Source organism: Tauraco erythrolophus, chromosome 23 (genome assembly GCF_009769465.1).
Source record: "Tauraco erythrolophus isolate bTauEry1 chromosome 23, bTauEry1.pri, whole genome shotgun sequence".
Classification (NCBI taxonomy): Eukaryota; Metazoa; Chordata; class Aves; order Musophagiformes; family Musophagidae; genus Tauraco; species Tauraco erythrolophus.
The window spans coordinates 3,938,217-3,957,257 of NC_141487.1; the positions used below are offsets into that span (position 1 = coordinate 3,938,217).

Consider the following 19,041-nt stretch of genomic DNA (forward strand, 5'->3'; position numbering starts at 1 on the left):
TATTGGAGACTGTTTTTCAAAAGAGGCAGTTAAACAGCAATTGTCTGGAAGAGCATTCGCAGGGGCTGCCCATTCCCCTTGTCACCTTTACCCCTTTGGACATTTCTGTAACTTGCAGAACGAGTCAGTTTTACCAAAAGCCCCACTGGCTGCAGAGCTGCTAAAATTTCTGTAGTTTAGGTCCTCTACTTCCACGCAAGGTGACGTTTCAAAGATGATCTTAATTCTGGTCTTTCCTGTTTCCCCGTGAGTTTTAAAACTGCCTGCAGTAGCAATGGCTGTCAGATCCGCACGTGCTGTATTGGTTTGGTTACACCTGTGAGTCGGACCGAGGGGTAGCGCTGGAATCCCGTCACCTACGACTCTTTTTGCAGCAGTTGTGCAAGAAGGTCTGTGCATAACCTGGCTGGAGAACTACTCTTGGTGTAACCTTGGTGAATTTCTCCCGAAGTCAGCGCTTCCCGGCACGTGTGACGCTTCTGAGCCCGCGCCAGGGAATCTGCTTTCCCAACGTCTAGCACTTAAAAGTCCCGAATGAGACTTTTTTTTCCCCGAAAATTGTGAGTCACTTGCCTTTCTGCCGGCGGCGGGGCTCTGCCGGGCGCTCGGGCAGCGCCCTCGTCTTCCGCCCGCCCGCGGCGGTGTCCGCCGCCTGGGCTCCGCCGCTGCGGCGCTGAGGGGCCGGCGCGGGGAGGCGGCCGCCCCCTCCCCGGCCCCGTCCCGTCCCGGCCGCCCCGGGCTGCGCGGGGGCGGCTGCGGCCCCGGCCCCGGCCCCGTTCCGGACGCGCCGCCCCACGTGGCCCCACGCCGCCGGCCGTCCTACGCTGCTGGCGCCGGCGTCACCGCCGCCCTCAGCCAATGGGGGCGCGGCGGCGCGCGGCCCGCCAATAGGGGCGCGGCGGCGGCGCGCGCCGGCGGCCGCGGGGCGGGGCGGCGCGTGGGCCCCTCTGCTCGGCTCCCGCGCCGGCGGGGTCAGGCGGCGGCGGCGGCGTGCGGGGGGGGCGGCGGGGCCGGGATGGAGCGCGGCGCGGCGGCGCTGATCCGCGAGGGCTGGTTCCGCGAAACGTGCCGGCTGTGGCCGGGGCAGGCCATGTCGCTGCAGGTGGAGGAGCTCCTGCACCACCAGCGCTCCCGCTACCAGGAGATCCTCGTCTTCCGCAGGTGCGGCGCGGCCGGGAGGGTGCCTCGGTGCGGCGGCGGTGGCGAGGGGTTAGGGCTGGGGCGGCGGGGGGGGAAGCCGCGGCGCCCAGCGCCATGCGGTGAGGCCTGGCGGCGCTCAGAGGGGGCGGGGGAGCGCGGCCCCGGGCCCGGGCCGGCTCCAACCCCGCTTCCCCGCTCTGCCCAGCACCACCTACGGCAACGTCCTGGTCCTGGACGGGGTGATCCAGTGCACGGAGCGGGACGAGTTCTCCTACCAGGAAATGATCGCCAACCTGCCCCTCTGCAGCCACCCCGACCCCCGCAAGGTGAGTCGGCCCCGGTCTCCCCCCGCCGGGGCCCGCGGACCGGCCCCCGTTCTCCCAGCCGGCCCCTTCGGGAGCTGCCGCGGGGGGAGGCTGGCGCGGGCCGGTGCTTCTGGCGCACCTTCTCGGCGCTTGACAGGGCAAGGCAGCCCTGGCGGGCCCCGGAGCGCATCGCCGGAGGCTGCTGGGTTCCGAGCCGTCGTCTTTAGGCTGTGCCGTGAAAGCTGCCCCCCCCGTGAGCCCGCCCCGCTGACCGCCCGCCTTCTGCCCTCTCCTCTCCCAGGTGCTGATCATCGGCGGCGGCGACGGGGGGGTGCTGCGAGAGGTGGTGAAACACCCGACCGTGGAGTCCGTGGTGCAGTGCGAGATCGACGAGGTGCGTTGGGCTCCCGGCTGCGCGGAGGTGCCCCGGGGCTGCGCCCCGACGGGCGGGCTGCCCGGCAACACGCAGCCCTGTTCACAGCATCCCCGGGCGCTGCCGCCTCACCTGCTGTCCCTCGTCAGCAGCGGGTGCTTTGCGGCCGGTCCTGCTGGCATGACACTGACAGCTCCACCTCTTTGCCTTACGAGTCATCTACGTGGCAGCTGGCTGCCTCTTCCATGTGATTTCTTCCACACACGTACAGCAAAGGCCCTTCCAGGCCAGCGTGGGCCAAGCCGGGGGATCTGGAGCAGGAGAGCTCTGGCTTTGTGGAGGTGCTGCTTTTCCTTCCCTCCCGATGCAGAACAGAGTGCTGCTCCTGCTGGAGGAGGGAGTTTGCTTTGTTAAGCAATCTCCTGTGACTGAGAGCAGGAAATAAGCGGGGGGTATTTCTTTCCGTGACAGATGGGCTGGTCCTCCTCCTCTTGGTCACTTTGTTCTGATTATTTACTTTCTTAAAAAGTTTTGCTGTCTCCTCAAAGCGAGGCTGTATTAGGAATGGGAAATGCTGCTATATGAGACTGTACTCTGTCTTCCAAACTAAGTAGGGATATGTGCCTGCTTTCGAACAAGCATTGCCTGGCACGAGCATATTTTTTTGTTTCTGCCAGCTGTGAGAAGCTGGTAGCGTTCAGTACAATCGCTGGGCCTAGGGTAGTGGCCGTCTAACTACTGTAGCTGTTTTAGAGAGAAAACAGGGGATTGATGTAATGACTGTAGAGCAGAGGTGAGGGTATTTCTCATCTTGCATCCGGAAACCTGCTGGCATGGTTTTATTTAGGAAGAAAAAAAAAAAAAGTCTTTAGCTTAGATCACCTCTGCAAGTGATGTCCGCAGGGAAAAGGAGCACAGATCTGTAATCGTATTCTCTGAGTTCCTCAGGGAGCTTTTGAAGCTCCAAGCTCTTGTTGAGTTTGGCAAGGACAGACCAACAGTGTCACTGAACCCTGAGGCCATAGGAAAGGGCTGAGTGTAGCGTGTTGGCTGAAGATGCTGACAGCTCTCGAGGATCTGACTAGCAAGTCGGATTTGTGCTGAGGACATGGGAGGAAATGATTCATTGTACTGTTCTTTGAGCTGCAGCTGCACAGTAGCCTAAGAAGTAGCTCCTTGTAGCCCTTGCTGACCCACTTATGCTCTCTGTGTTCCAGGATGTGATCCAGGTATCTAAGAAATACCTCCCTGGGATGGCAGTGGGGTATTCCAGCGCTAAGCTGACCTTGCATGTGGGAGATGGTTTTGAGTTCATGAAACAAAATCAAGAAGCCTTTGATGTGATTATCACGGACTCGTCTGACCCCATGGGTAAGAATTTTGGCCATAAAAGGGTACTGCTTTCCACACTCTTCCTCCTTTTCTCTTCTGCCTACTTCCTGGAAGTAATGCCAGCCTGCCTAGGCTCCTTTCAAGGGAAAACACTGTCACTGACTTGGCTCTTTTGGTAGAGAAAGGGAAGGATGAAAATCAGAAAAGTGTATTAACAAGACTTCAAGCCAGCTGTCACATTTCTGTCCTCAAAATTCAACTCCAGCAGCTACTGCTTCTGGCAGAGTTGGTCCTTGAGTCCAGCAATCCCATGGGGAATACAGCACCATGCTGGCAAAGACAGCTTTGCACATATGCCCGCTAATGAAGCAGTGGTTTATGCACTGTTGGTGTAGCTACCAAGCCTGTAGCTACCTGGCTGTAGTGGGGTGGTTGTTCTTCTTAAGGGGAAAACTGAGGTAGACAGGGACCAAATGTAGTTATGGTGCCTCATTTTAGGGACGTAAGGACGAGTGCCTGAGTCAGGTTTGCTCTTGCTATAGTCAACACATGGAGAGGCATCTCTAAGAGGCAGTTTGGAGCAGGAGTTCAGTTTAAAAAATGCTCACTGAAGTAAAAGGCAGCTGCTGGGACTTTCTTTGATAAAGGTACTGGACTTGCTATTGAGCAAAGCTAAGATCCTGATGGTTTTGCTGTGCTAGGTGCAGGCTGGGGTTCACCCAGGGTCAAAAGTTTTTGCTTCCAGATTATCTCCAACATCTGTGATCACTGAAAAGCCATTTGAAATTTTTTTTTCCAGTGCAACTCTTGTGCAGCCTGAGCATTCAGAAAACTCTCAGAAGCTTACCATCGTAGTCTCTCTTTAGACACAGCTCTTTACTCGCTTTTCTCCCAGGTCCTGCAGAAAGCTTATTCAAAGAATCCTACTACCAGCTGATGAAGACAGCCCTGCGAGAAGATGGGATTCTTTGCTGCCAAGGTGAGGATGCTGTCTGTGGGCAGAGGCTGATACCAGATTGTTGCACACAACGTGTGAGGCACAAAGGGGGCTCTTCTTGGGGAGGCGCAATGCAGGGAGTTAAATCCATTTCAGCTCCCAGGTACAGGAGCGTTTCTGGTCTGTAGACGTCAACTCATTAACTGCTGGACTGCACTTAGTAAAACTGCGTAAGGGTCTTATCTTGCCTTGGAAACCATATGAGATGTGCGGAGTAGAGCAGGTTTGGACTTGGAACCACTGTTAGCCTGGCACAGGCCTGTGCAGAGAAGAGGGGCAGCTCTCACCTTGCATCCTGTCTTCCTTTCTCCCTGTAGGTGAGTGCCAGTGGCTGCACCTGGATCTCATTAAGGAGATGCGTCAGTTCTGCAAGTCTCTGTTCCCTGTTGTGGAATACGCCTATTGCACCATCCCCACATATCCCAGCGGGCAGATTGGCTTCATGCTCTGCAGCAAGAACTCGGTGAGTTTCAGGCACCTGAAGTGCCCTTTCCCACTCCCTGAATGCACCCGCAGAGCCTGCCTCAGGCTGTCCCTTACAGAGCTCGAGCTGTAGCACTGAGCTCTCCCAGCTGTGGGGCCTCTAGACTCATGCTGGGCCCTGGCTCTGCCAGCCCAGGGCCCCAGAGCTGCAAGGCAGCTTCCTCAGTGCTGAGCGAAGTGCAGAATTGCCCAGTAATGTAACCAGTTGCCTTAGAAGAGGACATGGTTTTCTCTCTAGTACAACAGACTTGGAAAGGAGGAAGCCACTACCAATTTCTAGAGCCTGTTCAGGCTTTGGCTTATCGATGCTGGTTGTTATAAAGTGGGCACCTGCTTGATAAGACTAATAATCTGCTCATAGAGGGGTCCAAGTGAGAGTCAGTGTTGGGATGTGGGCTGGTAATTCCATGTCAGACCACTGAGGTCTGTTCTCTTCCCAATACGCTGCGTTACAGCAAGCCTGTAATGCAACTGTCACATTAGTTTAGGGAGCCAGCAGCACTTCTGCTTCTGTATTTGACTTACGTGGGGCACTGGCGCCTTCACCGTGCCTGACTTAACACAAGAATGTGGATTCTGCTCCAAAGAGCAAAAGTCTTGCTGCTTAGATGCTCAGGCACGATCTGACAGCTTCCTCTGGCACGTGGCTCACATGCAGTCTGACCTCATAGGCTGACATCTGTGAATAAGGGCCAGTCACACGAGGTACGGGGTGTAAACTCCAGCCCTTGGGGCTGGAGCTGTGCAGAATCTTTGACCTCATACTAGAACAGAAAGCCATCTGTTTTCCTGCGGGTCCCCTTGGTTCTCTGCCATGAATCAGGACGCCTGTCACACAGCCTTGTGCTCATTACCCAAATGCTATGGAGCTACCTGGCTTCTTTATTGCAGAACACAAATTTCCGGGAGCCTGTGCAGCAGCTCTCACAGCAACAAGTAGAGGAGAGGAGTCTGAAATACTATAACTCTGACATTCATCGGGCAGCTTTCATTCTGCCAGAGTTTGCACGGAAGGTAAGCAAGGCTGAGCTGCTATTCCTCCATCAAGGGCGAGGTATGACTTTTCCTTGGCAGGAGTGGGAGTATACAGGACTGAGGATTTCCTGCAGCCCTAAAGGCTTCTGTGGGCAAGTCGGAGCAGGACAGCGTTTTGTATGACATAGCAGAGTATGAATCAGTCTGGGAAGACTGGAGTTTGGAACTGCTCCTCGCGTTGATGTCCCATGCCTTGATGGCGGATCACTCCTACTTCACCTACCAAAACTAAGTCCAAGAGCCTGCAGAACTGGTGTTTCTCATTGGAAAGCTGCAGAAGTCATAGATAAAATGTGGTTGTGGTTTCTGGTGCAAACCAGAGGGTAAAGAAACAATGCTCTAGTGTAGCCTGCCTTCTAGAAGGATAGTCTGTACTTCTGCATCATTCTGTCACCTCTTCACTGTTGTAACTGCAAGTTCCAGAAAAAAACTCAAGAGTGTCCTAGGGATGAAGGCAAATGCCATGGTGGTGGTTCAGAGCCATGTTTCTGATGAGGACTGGTAGAGCTGCAGCAGGTCTGTCCTAACACTTTATTGTCTTTGGCTGTGTCCAGGCCTTGAGCGATGTGTGAGACTGAGAAGCTGCTTCCTTCCTTCAAGTTGGACCCTGAGATCGTCAGTGATGTGGTGGGGACCTTCCCAGCAGACTGCAGATTTGTTCTCCACTGTGTGGGATTGTTTAACCCTTTGCCAGCCAACATTCCCTTTGATGATGTGTTAAAGATGATGGGGCATAAGACAGATAAGACTATTGAAAAGGCCCAGTGACTTATTGCGTGAGGTCAAAACTGTTCTTTCCGGTGGTTGAAACGTAAGATGTCTTTTTCCTTTCTCTCCTCCCTACACCCATTCTAAATTCTCCTCTCCCTGCACCCCCTTCCACCCCCTGCAACTGACATGATATATTTATAACTGACACGTATTTCTGTCTGGTGATCTTCTGAAACCTGGGAAGAGTCCAGAAGGGTCACTGACTCAGCCTTAAGCACAGAGAGCGGGCGCTTTGTGCGCAAAGTTAGCTTGCTCTCCTAATAGGAGCTCCCTGCTGCTGAGACGTTTTGACTGGTAACGGGTCTGAGCCTTTGTGTCCCACTGCCCTTCTGCGGCACCTGCACTGTTCTGCAGCACAGCTGGAGAAGCCGCAGTGCAAACTGTTGCCATTCACAGTAGGTCTCCCTCCAACCCTGATGGAGTAGCAGTATTAAACACCAGCCCGGCAGGCTGGCTGCAAAGTCTTGTGGCTTTTTTTTTTTAAAAAAAAAAAAAAAAAATTGGTTGGAAACAGAAGTGCTGAGGTACTGACAGGCTGACTCCTGTTCTTCCCTCCGCTGTCAGAGTGGTTCCAAAGAATGTTTATCAATATGGTGATAGGCGCTTTATATATATAAATATAAATATATATATATAAAAAACAAACCTTAGATCCATTGCCTGCTGTTAAGTACTGATGTTGGGGAGTCAGTTTTGCTGACAAATCTCTCATCTCAGTCATGCTGAGATGCCTTAGGCCTGGGTATTTGCTAGTCCTTAGGAGGCATCATTATTTCTAATGCTGCCCCTAGAATCCCCAGATGCATAAGCTGTTTTTTGTTGTCCTCTGTTGTGAGATGGATCTGCCTCCACTTCTTTGTTTTAAAGACTCCATACCACCACTGTGCAGTGGGAATCTTCCCAGCGCGACCACTGTGCGGTTGTCACTCCCTTGCAATCAATTAAACACTCGGCTCTGGTTAAGGTGACGTGAGTGTGGGTCGATGTGCTTCTTTGGGGAGAGTGTGGGGGTGGAAACAGATTCTGAAAGTTTGATGTGCGTGTCAGAAGACATCCAGGGGTGCTCTGTAGTTGGTCTGACTTCCTCTCTCCCTTGTCTCTAAGGATGACAAGTTATCAAAAATCATCACTTTGGAGAGTGATGCTGTTGCATGTTTTGTATCGTAACCTGACTGCATAACAGCTCCAGCTTCTGTCCAAGCTCTTCTCTAGTCTCTAGCTGCCTCTGGAACAGCTTTCCAAGCTGTTTTCTAGCTGCCCATCTCCCTGCTAGCATCACGTAGTTTCTGTCAATCACTGGCCCTGCTCGGTTGCACCATCCTTTCCCTTGCAAAAATCGCGGTGCCTTAGTGGCTCCGAGGGCCTGAACCAGGTACTGAAGTCAAGCTGAACAGGCTGGGAACAGTCACTAGGTGGCATCAGGAGAAGACAAAAAAGCTACTTCTGAGGGAAGCTTTTTGGCTTGATAGGAGAAAACTAGAAGGAGCAGACTTTAGCAAAGGTTGGGGTTGAGCTGTGCCGTAATTGTGACCCTACAAACAGCATAGATGGTGCAGCCACTGTGCACGTACAGCAAGGGACTTCTGTGGTGTCGGTACCAAATCTCCTACTTTCTCCTCATTCTGATAGTCTTACCACTTCTTTCCCAATGCCCCCTTTTACAACCAGTATCAGTGCAGCTTCTTTGTGGTCATAAGGGTTTGCAAAGCCTTGCTAAGCTGCAGAGCTGAGTCTGGATCTCTGTTGTATTGCTGTGTTGAGAAGATTACACCCATTTAATTGTCTGAGTAGTTGTCTCCTTTCTCCCACAGCTACTGATTAGTTAGGACTATTGAGGCATTTTCATTGCTCAACTCTTGTATTTTTACTATAAAGAGCAGACCAGTAATGGAGGCTGGTTCAGCCCTTCATCCTTAATAGAAAACTACCTCTGGCACTTTCTCTCCCCTGAAATGGGAATCAAGGCCAGGACTGTAGTCCAGGAAGGCCTTAGAGCAGCTGCCAGCTAGTAACAAGTTCAAGCCTTCCACCCACCCTTGGTGAGTACAACGATGCCCAGGAGGGAAAGAGCTTCCTCAAACCTGTTACTAGCCTCCACACAGCTAATTATTCCTTCTGTTTCTCTGAGCTCTCTCCAAATTTGTAAGTTCAATGAGGGGCCAGTGAGGAGAGCAGGAAGACAAGGCTGTTTGCCATCTAAGTCACACGTACCGTAGGGTCCTATATATAGTTTCCACGTCACTCCAAATCACTATTCTTTACAGGCAATTTCCAATACTTCAGTGCTTTGCAATAGTTGAAGACAGAGATCAGTCCCTGAACCAAGCACTCATTAACAATGCAGCAAGAAAGGGAGCAAGAGTTTGTGCATCTATAGCTAATCTCGTGTGAGCAGCTCTGAGCACTTGATGACGTTTAAAGTCACCCCTGTGCTGAGAGCTGCCACAAGGTCTATGTGCCGTTTAAGCTGCTAGAATGCAGTTTGGCACAGCAGTCATCTCTCGGGCAACTGTGTCTACAGATGGATTATCCCCTCCAAAAACGAGTGAGATCTGAGCTGTTATGCTGCGGGCTGCTGTGGCCAAGGAGGCTGGGGGCTGAAAAGAGACTGTCGGTTTGGGTAATGCCCAACAGGAGAAAACTAGCAGGGCCTCGTGTGGAATTGAGCACTGAGCACTTAGAAGTGTCTCTGGAACAGCTAAGTTGTCAACTAAAATACTTGAGTAACTTATTTGGAGGCTTAGCTGGCTTTTGCCCAAGGCTAGTCAGGCAAGGCTGTTCATAAGCAAAGATCCAGAAAGATGTTGTTTGTCTAGACATGTTGCAGTCATCTTCCAGCATCTTATTAAACTAGGAGCGTATGAGCAGGGATAGGCTTTGTCCCAAGTAACGTACAATGTCATATCAATTAAAGCAGGTGGAGACAAGCGAGGGAACGAGCCTGATGGGCTTCAGCACATCAACTGCTTAAGCCTCTTGGCGCCTTTTGAACTGTGTCAGGCTCCCTGCTCTGTGCTTTACTCATTGAACTAACTCAATTTTTAGAAGTTCAGAAAAGAGCTTAAAAAAATTAAGAGAAATCTCTTGCATCTATCTCTTGAGCCCTTTCAGCCAGTTAATTGGCATGAGTATCTTATTCATCCAGAGCTAATGTTATCGAGGTCTGGCTGAATTATTGATGGAGCTTGGCTGGAGCAAGAGACTGCTGAAGTAAGAACGACAATCCATCTTTCATCAGAGGGCAGCAGCCTCAGTAAGCAAGTCAAAAAAGTAGTAAGTGCCACCAAGTTCAGGGAGAGGAAAGTTCCTTTGATGAAATGGTGAGGGAAGAAGAGTGTGGACAAAAGCATGAAACAGCAGCTCAGGTCTAGCAAGAGAGTCAGACAAAATGTTGTTAAAAAGTAAGATGAGAAATTTAACCAAGTTAAATACTGAGAAGTCTAGGTGACGCTCTTTCCTGGTCATGTATAAGATGGAGTTAAGTGCTTTTAAAATACGCAAAAGGTGGGGAATTAGAGCCAAGGAACCTCAATTATAGCACAGTGATGTGTGAAGCAGATAGAGGTGGGGGGGATTGTTACGAATATTAGGCATCTCAGCCACAGGCCTTTCAAGGATGCCCGTTCCATGGCTAACAGGGTTGGAAGTGCTGGTGGTGAGGACCGAGGGCTGGCCGGAGCAGGGACCCGCAGGAGGGGGCTGCCCACTCCTTGGAACTGTGCAGCTGCTGCAGCAGCCCACGGCTGGGCATCTCTGGGAAGGAGTTTGCTTAACAAAGCTGATTCTGCGTGCCAGGGATAAGGGCAAGATGATGTGTGCGATGACCCTGCATGTGTTTCATCCCCTTCTGCTGTAGGAGAGGAGTAACCAGAACCCCGTGCTACACGGAGCGTGTGAATTCCTGTTTAAAGCTCTCCCAGCCACGCGGTCCCTTCTGCAGTGCTGGCAGTCTTGCAGTCCCGCCTGTTAACATCCCTGGGGAGCTCTTTTTGACTGAATTCCCACAAGGCGCAGTGCGTATGCAATCCCTCAGGAAATCCAAATGGCAAAGAAACGTTTCCATTCCAGTCTTGTCCAGCCAGTCTCACCACCAGTGGTGTAAGAGGTCAGTTCATACGTTAGTAGGTGGTAACCCCAAGCATCCTCAGCCTGCTTCACAGCCTGAAATGCCTCCTGCTTGGAGCCAGGCAAAACATTTCAGTGGAAAACATAGGTATTTTGAAATAGAAGTGTTTCATAGCAAGTAGTTATTTTTGAGGAAGACTTTTGGTGGAATAACTGCAATGTTTAACTCTGCCTGCATTTTGAAATACCAGGAGGTTTTGAGCATGCCACTGAAGCGTTACGCTCACCCTCCCTTCGTCCTCCTGCAGTCCCTTTGGGGTCGACAGACAGAGAAGGCAGCACAACTCCCCCTGCTCCACCTCCCCGGAGAGCTGTAACAGGCTTGTAGTCGTGCGTGCTCTGACAGCAGCATCCCTGCGGTGCTCCCCTCCTCCTCCCTGCACCTGCTCTGCAGCTCTGAGCAGGGATGAGCGGGAGCAGTAGGCTCCAGCCCACGCTCACGCAGTCTCTTCCTCGGGTTTGTTAGATTAGTGCTGATGAAAAGCCATGGCTGGAACGGCCACCTGCATGCTTCTCGGAGGCCCCAGGGGAGTGCAGTGCGAGGGAATACTGCAAGCCTGGCCTGATAAATGAGCTGGGATTTCAGGCCCATGAACAAATTGGTTTCCCCTTCCAGGAAGGCTCACAACTGTCAGCTGACTATTGCTTTATTTATTGCATTGGCCTTTGCGACGAGGGACTCCTGAGGGCAGAGAGAAAGGGTTCCAATGACAGGAAAGCAGAAGCGTTTGAACCCTTCCTTCAGCTGCAGCTGAGTGCCTCACCTTTGGGAACCAGACTTTGTTCTGGAAGCCTGGTGCAATTCTGCTCTGTACTTCGAGACACAGTGATCTGAACTGTGACCAGGCAATGAATGGGCAGAAGACGGCAAATAGCCAGGCAATCGAGAAATTATCTCATTCCTTAACGTGGCATTTGGTGCCAGACATAGCCTTAGCTTTTGTATTCCAGCAATGCCCAGTCTTCACTGCTGTGCAGACGCACTGAGGAGAGGTCAGGGACCTCTTTCTTGAAAGGTAAAACCTCTCCTGTTGCATGTTGCTTGTGCACCCTTAGTCACAAAAAGACGGAGGTTGTCTTGTGTGATTGTGTAAGCGTGTTCTGTTGTACTTCTGAACCCACTCTGCCTCTGCTGAAGCCACGTAACTGTGAGCCAAAATCCTTGGATAGGCAGGCCTTTCTAAGTTACTGTATGCTGCACTTCCTTCAGGAGCATTCCCACCCTTACCAGGTTCCCATGGATGTGTTCACGGGTACGCTGATTTCAGATAGATCTCCCCTCACTGTAAAGTGGTAGAAACCCACTCAGACCGCGTGCGACTCTGGATGGAGGAGAGCATCAAGGAAGAAGACTTCTAAAGGGGTGAGTCAGATAACAGAGAGAAAGGAGGAGGAGGAGATGAAGGAAAGAATTGTCAGAAATGTCTATTCCTCCAAGGGAAGACCTTTAACCTTTCCTATACAGAGTGATAAGCGTTTAAGGGTTGGAAAAAAAAATAATTGGAGCCTTCTTAAAGGTCAGACAGCCAATGCAACAGGGAATAGGGAACAGCAGGAGTGAAGAACAATCCTGGTGCTATATGTTGAACTCTTTCCAGTTAGTAAAAAGTGCAAATTTTATCACCACAGTGTTATTTTAGTTCCTTTGGAAAAGGAGATGGTGCTATATCCTTTGGTGGGGAGATGGTCAGCAGTGGTGGTGGCAGAACAAGCAGGGTCTCTGCAAAGGGGCCAGAGGACCAGAGCTTGAGGAGGACAGACTTAACACAGGGGAAGCAGCAGAAGGAATGTGAGGAAAGGGAAGGGTGCTAGGGAAGATGGAGGAATCTGGAAAAGAGGTGTCTGGTATTGAAGGATGCTGTAGCACAGCCTGGAGGGAACTTGTTTGGATTTAGGGAGCCTGTCCTACTATGGGCACTAGAGTATAAGTGCTTTGATGTGTCCCTATTCCCCTCCCAGCTGGGAAGGGACACCCAGGCTGGAAGTACAGGTTTTGGCTGGGCTGTGCTTGACGGCAGGGCCACACGCTTGGTGCTGGCGGATCTGGGCAGAAACTCTCTCCAAAGCCAACCCCCTCAAGAGGTAACAAGTATTTTATTACTGCTCTTTAATCCCAGGACAGATTCACGGCAGCCTGGTCACTGTTTACATCCCTGTGGGCATCTCCAGAAGTTGATCTCTGGCTCAGCACATCATCCCTTTTTTTGGTAGAAAAGCACTGTCATACTTGTGTCCCCGTTCGCTCAATGAAGCATTATAGAAAACAGCCCATTCAGAAAGCAAAGCTGCAAACAAAACCATATTTATTAGAATAAGCAGTTTGGTTAGACCAGATGGCCCCAGCATGGAGACCTGGCGGTGCTGCTTCTGCTGTCTGTCTAGCTTTTGGGCTAGTAGGCCCACGAGGTTTAGTCCTGCCTTGTAACCAAGAGTACAGGATTCACCTCCTGCCTGCCTGTCAGCCCAGGCACGTCTCACGCTCACAGGTACCTGCCCTTCTTCCTCTTGAGCAGCCAAGTGTGCTTTCTCCATTTGCTGTTCTCCCACTTTTACCTCTCCTGGAGCAAATCAGCTGTGGGTCATTTGGCAAGTCCATGTGATTTGTCTGCTTGCTGGAGCCTGGCACTTCACTGCGCTCTGTCTCCAACCTCAGACTGGCTGGGAAGTGTTTGACAGAATCCATTATGAAGGGCTAACACAGCAATTCTGATAAACTAGCAAGATCAGTTTAAAAGGAAACAGATAATGTTTCATCTGAAACTGGTGCGTGGAAGCCAGCTCTCACATGGGGGGAGGTGAGAAACAATAAGGTCACAAAATTTTCTGGGGAAAAATCATTTCTAGAAATTGCTAGATTGTCACCTTTCCCCACAAGTCCATATGACTCAGAAAAGGTTTTTACTTTTATCTTTCAGTGAGGGAATCCAGCATTTCTTTTCAAACACGCGTGGAAGTGATGGCATCTTTTCCCTCAAAAGCATCCATCCAGGGTGGTGTGACTGGCATTAGGAGCTGCATTATTTGCAGGCAAAGCTTCATCTTGCTGTTTCCAGGAACTGTAAGGCTGGTAAGCAGTAGATGTGGGGAACAGGTTTTTCTGCCTTCTGTTCTTAGTTCTGCCACAGCATCCCCTTGGCCAAGTCACCTCCCTGTTGGGTTTTTTAATGTGCTAAATTAGGACAACAATTTACCTTTTGACTGACTGTTTTTTGTTAGGGTCAGAAGAGGACTTGCCCTGAGGCGAGTGCTTCTGGAGAGATGGCTAGTGCTGATGAAAATCTCAGCTCTGTCTCTGCATCTCACAGGTGTTTGACAGTGGATGCCATCCCCGCATGATGGGGACAATGCAAAGCAGAGAGCAGTGCTTAATAGTACCTTCTGCTGGGCCACAAACCAACCTCACTGGTGGGTCAGCGTTTTGGGCAAAGGGAGAAGCGTTATTAACCATTGCTAACCAGAGATCAGAAATGGTAGGAACTTACTCCAAGCAGCCTGCAGTTCGTGTCACCATACCATGAGCCTTTTTTATGCCTCACTGAGCAGAGCAGCTGCAGCTCTGACCAGCCCTTCAGTACTTTGTTTTCCCTTTAATACATTTAAACCCAACATCTCCAAGTCAGGATTCACTGTGTTGACCTGTACTTCTGGGATAGGTTCAAGGCATATTGAAACAATACTAGGAACAAAAACCAGTAACCTTCAACTGGCTTCCCAGATAGTCTTATGTACATTTGCAAGACAGATTATATTACCACAGAGCTGCAGCCTGTGTCCCCGTGTTACCGTACAGGGAAAGCCAGGCATATTGGCATTCTACAGTGAGATGCATCATTGGATGCAGAGATCCAGATCCAAATACCCCTAGAGTCTGGAGCTGTTTGGGCACACAAGCTGAGGGTCCAAGCCCATATCTAAGTACTAGTGGCCAGAAGTTTTACCTCTTGCCTCTGAATCATCCAGCATTGGCCAGAGCTTTGTGCAAGCTGGTGGCCTATTCTATCCAATATTATGTTCCCAAGCAGAATTCAGCTAGCTAGGAGAGGTACAGATAGTGCCTACAATTTTTCAGAGTGAAGAAACAGCATGTTACTGGAGAGTCCCAAACCTTTGCTTCCTCAGTCTCTGCAGGTCTGGCAAATGGAAAGCCCAGAGGCACTGAAGTATCCCACTCAAGCAGCCAAGTGTTAACAACCTCTCCAAAGTCTAATTTGCCTTTGATATAGACTTAATTGTTTGCGTCACCCACTGGGCTAGGGGGAGGGCTATAAAAGGGGCTGCAGCCATTGTCTGAGGCAGAAGAGAGCCCAGAAACAGCTCCCTCTCCCAGTCTTCCTCGTTCAGCACAGTAGTCACAGCCTGTTCATCATGCAGCTGATGGCCAGCCTGGTGTCTGTTCTGCTGCTGGTGTGGGGTGTGAGAGCCACTGCACTGCCCGGAGAAGAGAGACTTGCCATACAGAACACTAGGGTGAGTATAATGCACTCTGTGCTGGAGCTGGGTGAGGTGGGAGCACACGGAAGCAGACTGGAGCCAGGGGAGGGGTAATAAGGGCAATTAGGCTTTACCTGATGCAAACAACTCTTCCACTCCTCTCTGTTCCAAGGTGCTACAGCTTTGTGCAGTGCTGAAGCATGGGCTGTTACTAAGCTGACTAGCCAGTTTATTTAGGAAGGGTACCAGGGCAGATGTCAGAGGGCTGCAAAAGTGAAGTCTGAGCTAAGCAAAAACTGGCAAAAAGAACAGAGCAGAGAGGAGAGGGAAAAGGAGAAAATAATATTGCTGAAGAGTGGCAGCATGAGAGAATAAAGCTGAGTACTAGGGAGGGAGAGAAAAGATACATAATTGGTAAAATGATCAAGGGAGATGATATTTTAAATAGGACTCATGGGAGGGACAAATGTTTAAAAGATGGGTTCAGTAGGAAAGTAACAGAGGAATAATAAATGAAGTAATTATATCAGAATAAAATTGCTTTTTCCAGAGTAGAATCCACAAGGGGAGTTATACTGACATAGTTCTGCTAGAATAATTACACTCTGAACCAGCACAGCTCTATGCAGTTGCAGAACTTATTATAGCAATATAATTATCCTACCAACTGGCAAAACTCTAATATTATAATGACTATAGCACTATAATAATTTTGTTTTGTCCGACTATCTCTCTAAGAGGCCAAAGGGGTAGGAAGCAATAGCATAACATCATCACAAGCAAGTGCTCTGTTCTGTTTGCCCTCGCCCCGCAGTTTCCTCACCTGCATCTTCCTCGCCATGCCTGAGGTTCCTCTGAGCTGTGGTTAGTCACCCCGTGCCCTGCCAGTCCCATTCACAGTGGTATCCGTAAGGCTGCTGTTGTTTCAGTCCTGCAGAGGAGCTACCCAGGGAAGCGAAGGATCCCAGTGTTGGTTTCACAGGCACTAACTTCTCCCTTGTGCGCATCCACATTGTTTTTTCTGTCTTAGCGTTGGCTCCAGCTCATCCATCAGTGTCTTACTGCTTCAGGAGTGGGCTCACATCCCATTAACAACAAAACTGGCTGCAAGAAAGAAACGTATGCAGTGTGAGGTGCGAGGGCTAGCGTTCTGTTAGAGATCAGGGCTTCTGCAGCTGGCTGGGATTAACCCTTCTGGGGATAACTGTAAACTTTCAGCTGTACGTTCTTACAATTACAAATCCAGTACTTAAAAATTAAACTCTGGTGCAAATACTAGCTGCTGGGGAAAAAAGAAACAAGTTGTAGGGAATAAATTGGTAAATAAGGCTTTGGCAAAAATTAATTCAGGTGTAATGACTCTTAGTATTCTACATGCTGTTGCTTACAAAATGATATGATAGAATGATTCTCTTTAGAGCATTGTACAAACTAAAAAAATGTTAGGTATTGATGAACTCATCCCTACAGTCACCACTGTTGTAACTCAGACAAATGGTTTAAGTATGAAGAATATCAGGATTTTGCATATAAACCGCTATAAAATGCACAACAATGCAAAAAGATTTGCACATTGTGATGCACAGGTGGATGTAGTAGAGGGAAGTGAGCAGCTACCCAAAGGTGTGCCACGACCCACCCATGCTAAGACCTCTAGCTGCTGCCAAAGAGGCTTGATCTCTCGCAGCTCAGCAACAGCTATAAGCAGAAAGGATGTTAGCAATGGATCAGTGCAGGGGAAGAGCTGCCTAGTTTCACCAACAGCCACCGCCGTTCATGCGTAAGGAATATCCCCTAACAGGAGGCTGAGCTTTGCCTTCCGCACCCCCAAGTTTGGAGCTGCTGGCTCTGCTTGGAGCAGGTTATTCCAAAACTTAGCACTTAGAGCTAAGAAAGAGGTTTACGAGGAAGACATGACCCAGGACACATGTTTAGCCAAGTTCCCCAGCCCATCTCCCTAAGGCTGAAGGCATTTCTGTACTTGCAGCACAGGAGTAGGAATCAGGTCAGGCACAAGCTGGCTTTTCTCTTTTCTTCTGCTAAAAACACAGCATGTAATTTTTCTGTGCCTCGGTTTCTCTTGTGTGGAAGCAGGCTTAGTTAACAAAGCTAAGAAAGTGATTTAAAAATATGTATAAGCATTCTGTAACGTAAACTCAAAATAATTGCTGCTGCCTGTATTTATCCATCTTTTGAGTTGCTAATGCAGTGGACCTTAGCTGACAGAGACAGCAGATAGATATAGCTGTTCCAGCAGTAAACATGGCATTTGTGAGAAGTGACGTGGAAACACGCTTCCAAGATTCCCATCCACACGGGTAACAGGATCTGTTCTTGTCAAACCATCTATCCCAGCTTGTCCAGTGCCAGCTGTCTCTGCTAATGAGTCACAGAGACCAGGGATGCTCAGACAAGAGGCAATTCCTCAGATTTGCTGGTTGTATAACTTAGGAGAAACAAGATAACTCACAGCGTGTTACCGATGGGAATCCCTCGAGCCCCAAAGGACGGGCTGTGCTCCTTCATATCCTGCTACGGAAAGGGATGGAGCTCAGCAACTCCTCTTCCTTTCTGCCTTCCCTCCAGATCAGGCTACTGAAACACAGTTCTTGTTCTTGAAATACAAGCCGCCTGTCTCCACTGATTGAATATTTTGCTCTGGTTACTTGGGCATCTCTCTCAACCCAGATGAGTTGAGAGATGCCCAACCCAGCATCTCCCTGTTGTTACATTTCATTCTCAGCGCTTAATGGTGGGTCGCAGCCCCTCATGTGCTTAATTTAATCTTGCTCAGGACTCCGAGCCTCTTCCCTGCCCTTCCCACGGCAGCGAAGGGAGCACAGGTTTACGGGGAGAGACAGCGATTTGGCATTTGGTGACATTTAATTAGTGCAGGCAGCGAGGGACTTCACAGCCTGTCCATGCCTGTTTGTTAGCAGCTCTTTTCCAGCTTCACCATGGCACGTGTGCCTCTCCGTCCAGCGGCGGAGCGGGACAGCGGGCAGGGGAAGGGAGGAGTGACCTGCACTCACACATTCCTCAGTTCCAGCACAACTGCTGATGGAAAAAGCATCGGCTCAGAGGGCACTAGAGGAGGGAGGGAAAGGAGAAGGGACCCGCGGGGCACGTTTGCACCCCGCAACAACCAATGGCTGCGGGCACAGGGCCTCTGTCACTCTCCCCTGCTCTCTGCCCACAGGAACAGAGCGCGGCCCGGCAAGACGCCATCCTGAAGATGCTGGCGGGGCTGCTGGACGGCGTGGACGCGGGGCGCCAGGCGGCATCCCCGGACCTGGAGGACGAGGGCAAGCTGGAGGAGGAGCGGGCGGCGCTGGGGCGGCTCACCCAGCTGTCGCCGCGGGACCGCAAGGCGCCCTGCAGAAACTTCTTCTGGAAAACCTTCACCTCCTGCTAGTGCCGCCCGGCCGGGCTGCCCCGCTCCCCGACACCCACCCCTCGGGCCCCCCAGCTCCCTTCCTCGCCTTCTCCCCCCCTGAGAATAAAGCATGGCGCCTCGGGGACTCGTCTCTGCCTCTCTGCGCCCCGCCGGGCCGGGCCGGGGTGGTGCGGGGCGGGCGCGGCCGCACTGGGAGCGAGGGCAGGCGGGGGCCGGCAGCCATCTTGGGGGGCGGCCATGGCGGGCGGCGGCCATTTTGGGAAGGGGCTTCGGGGGCCGAGGGCGTGCGGTGGGGTTGTGGCGGGGGCTGAGGCGCTCTCCGCCCGCCGGGAAGAGCCTCTCGGCGGGAGCAGCTGCCCCCTCGGTGAGCAGGTGGGTGTGCGTGTCCCCTCTGTGCTGGGGCGGGTGAGGTGAGGCCCAGGCGCTGGGCAGCAGGGCGGTGCCCTGTGGGGAGGGCCCTCCGTGCCAGCCCCCGGCCCGGGCAAGGTGCCATTTTGTGGTGTGCAGAGGATGGCTTGGTGTCAGGCGTGTGGGACAGCAGCCCCCCGTGCTGCTTTCCGTGCCAGCTGGCAGCCGGGGGTGGCTGGGTGAAGCACCCAGGTGGGGGTGCAGGGGCACGGCCTGGGTGTCACTGGGGATGCAGGAAGAGGAC

At 51.4% G+C, this 19,041-nt stretch overlaps 2 protein-coding genes across 2 annotated transcripts; both read left to right on the forward strand.

Moving 5' to 3' along the window:
* Nucleotides 1-1,015: 1,015 nt before the first annotated feature.
* Nucleotides 1,016-6,528, forward strand: SRM (spermidine synthase). Its single transcript, XM_086625662.1, has 8 exons — nucleotides 1,016-1,161; nucleotides 1,346-1,466; nucleotides 1,747-1,839; nucleotides 3,036-3,189; nucleotides 4,046-4,129; nucleotides 4,465-4,610; nucleotides 5,522-5,644; nucleotides 6,220-6,528. Exons 1-8 carry the CDS (start codon nucleotides 1,016-1,018, stop codon nucleotides 6,235-6,237), a joined length of 885 nt encoding a protein of 294 aa, XP_086481788.1. The 3' UTR covers nucleotides 6,238-6,528.
* Nucleotides 6,529-14,926: 8,398 nt separating this feature from the next.
* Nucleotides 14,927-18,407, forward strand: CORT (cortistatin). Its single transcript, XM_009990266.2, has 2 exons — nucleotides 14,927-15,028; nucleotides 18,192-18,407. Exons 1-2 carry the CDS (start codon nucleotides 14,927-14,929, stop codon nucleotides 18,405-18,407), a joined length of 318 nt encoding a protein of 105 aa, XP_009988568.1.
* The last annotated feature ends 634 nt before the right edge of the window (nucleotides 18,408-19,041 follow it).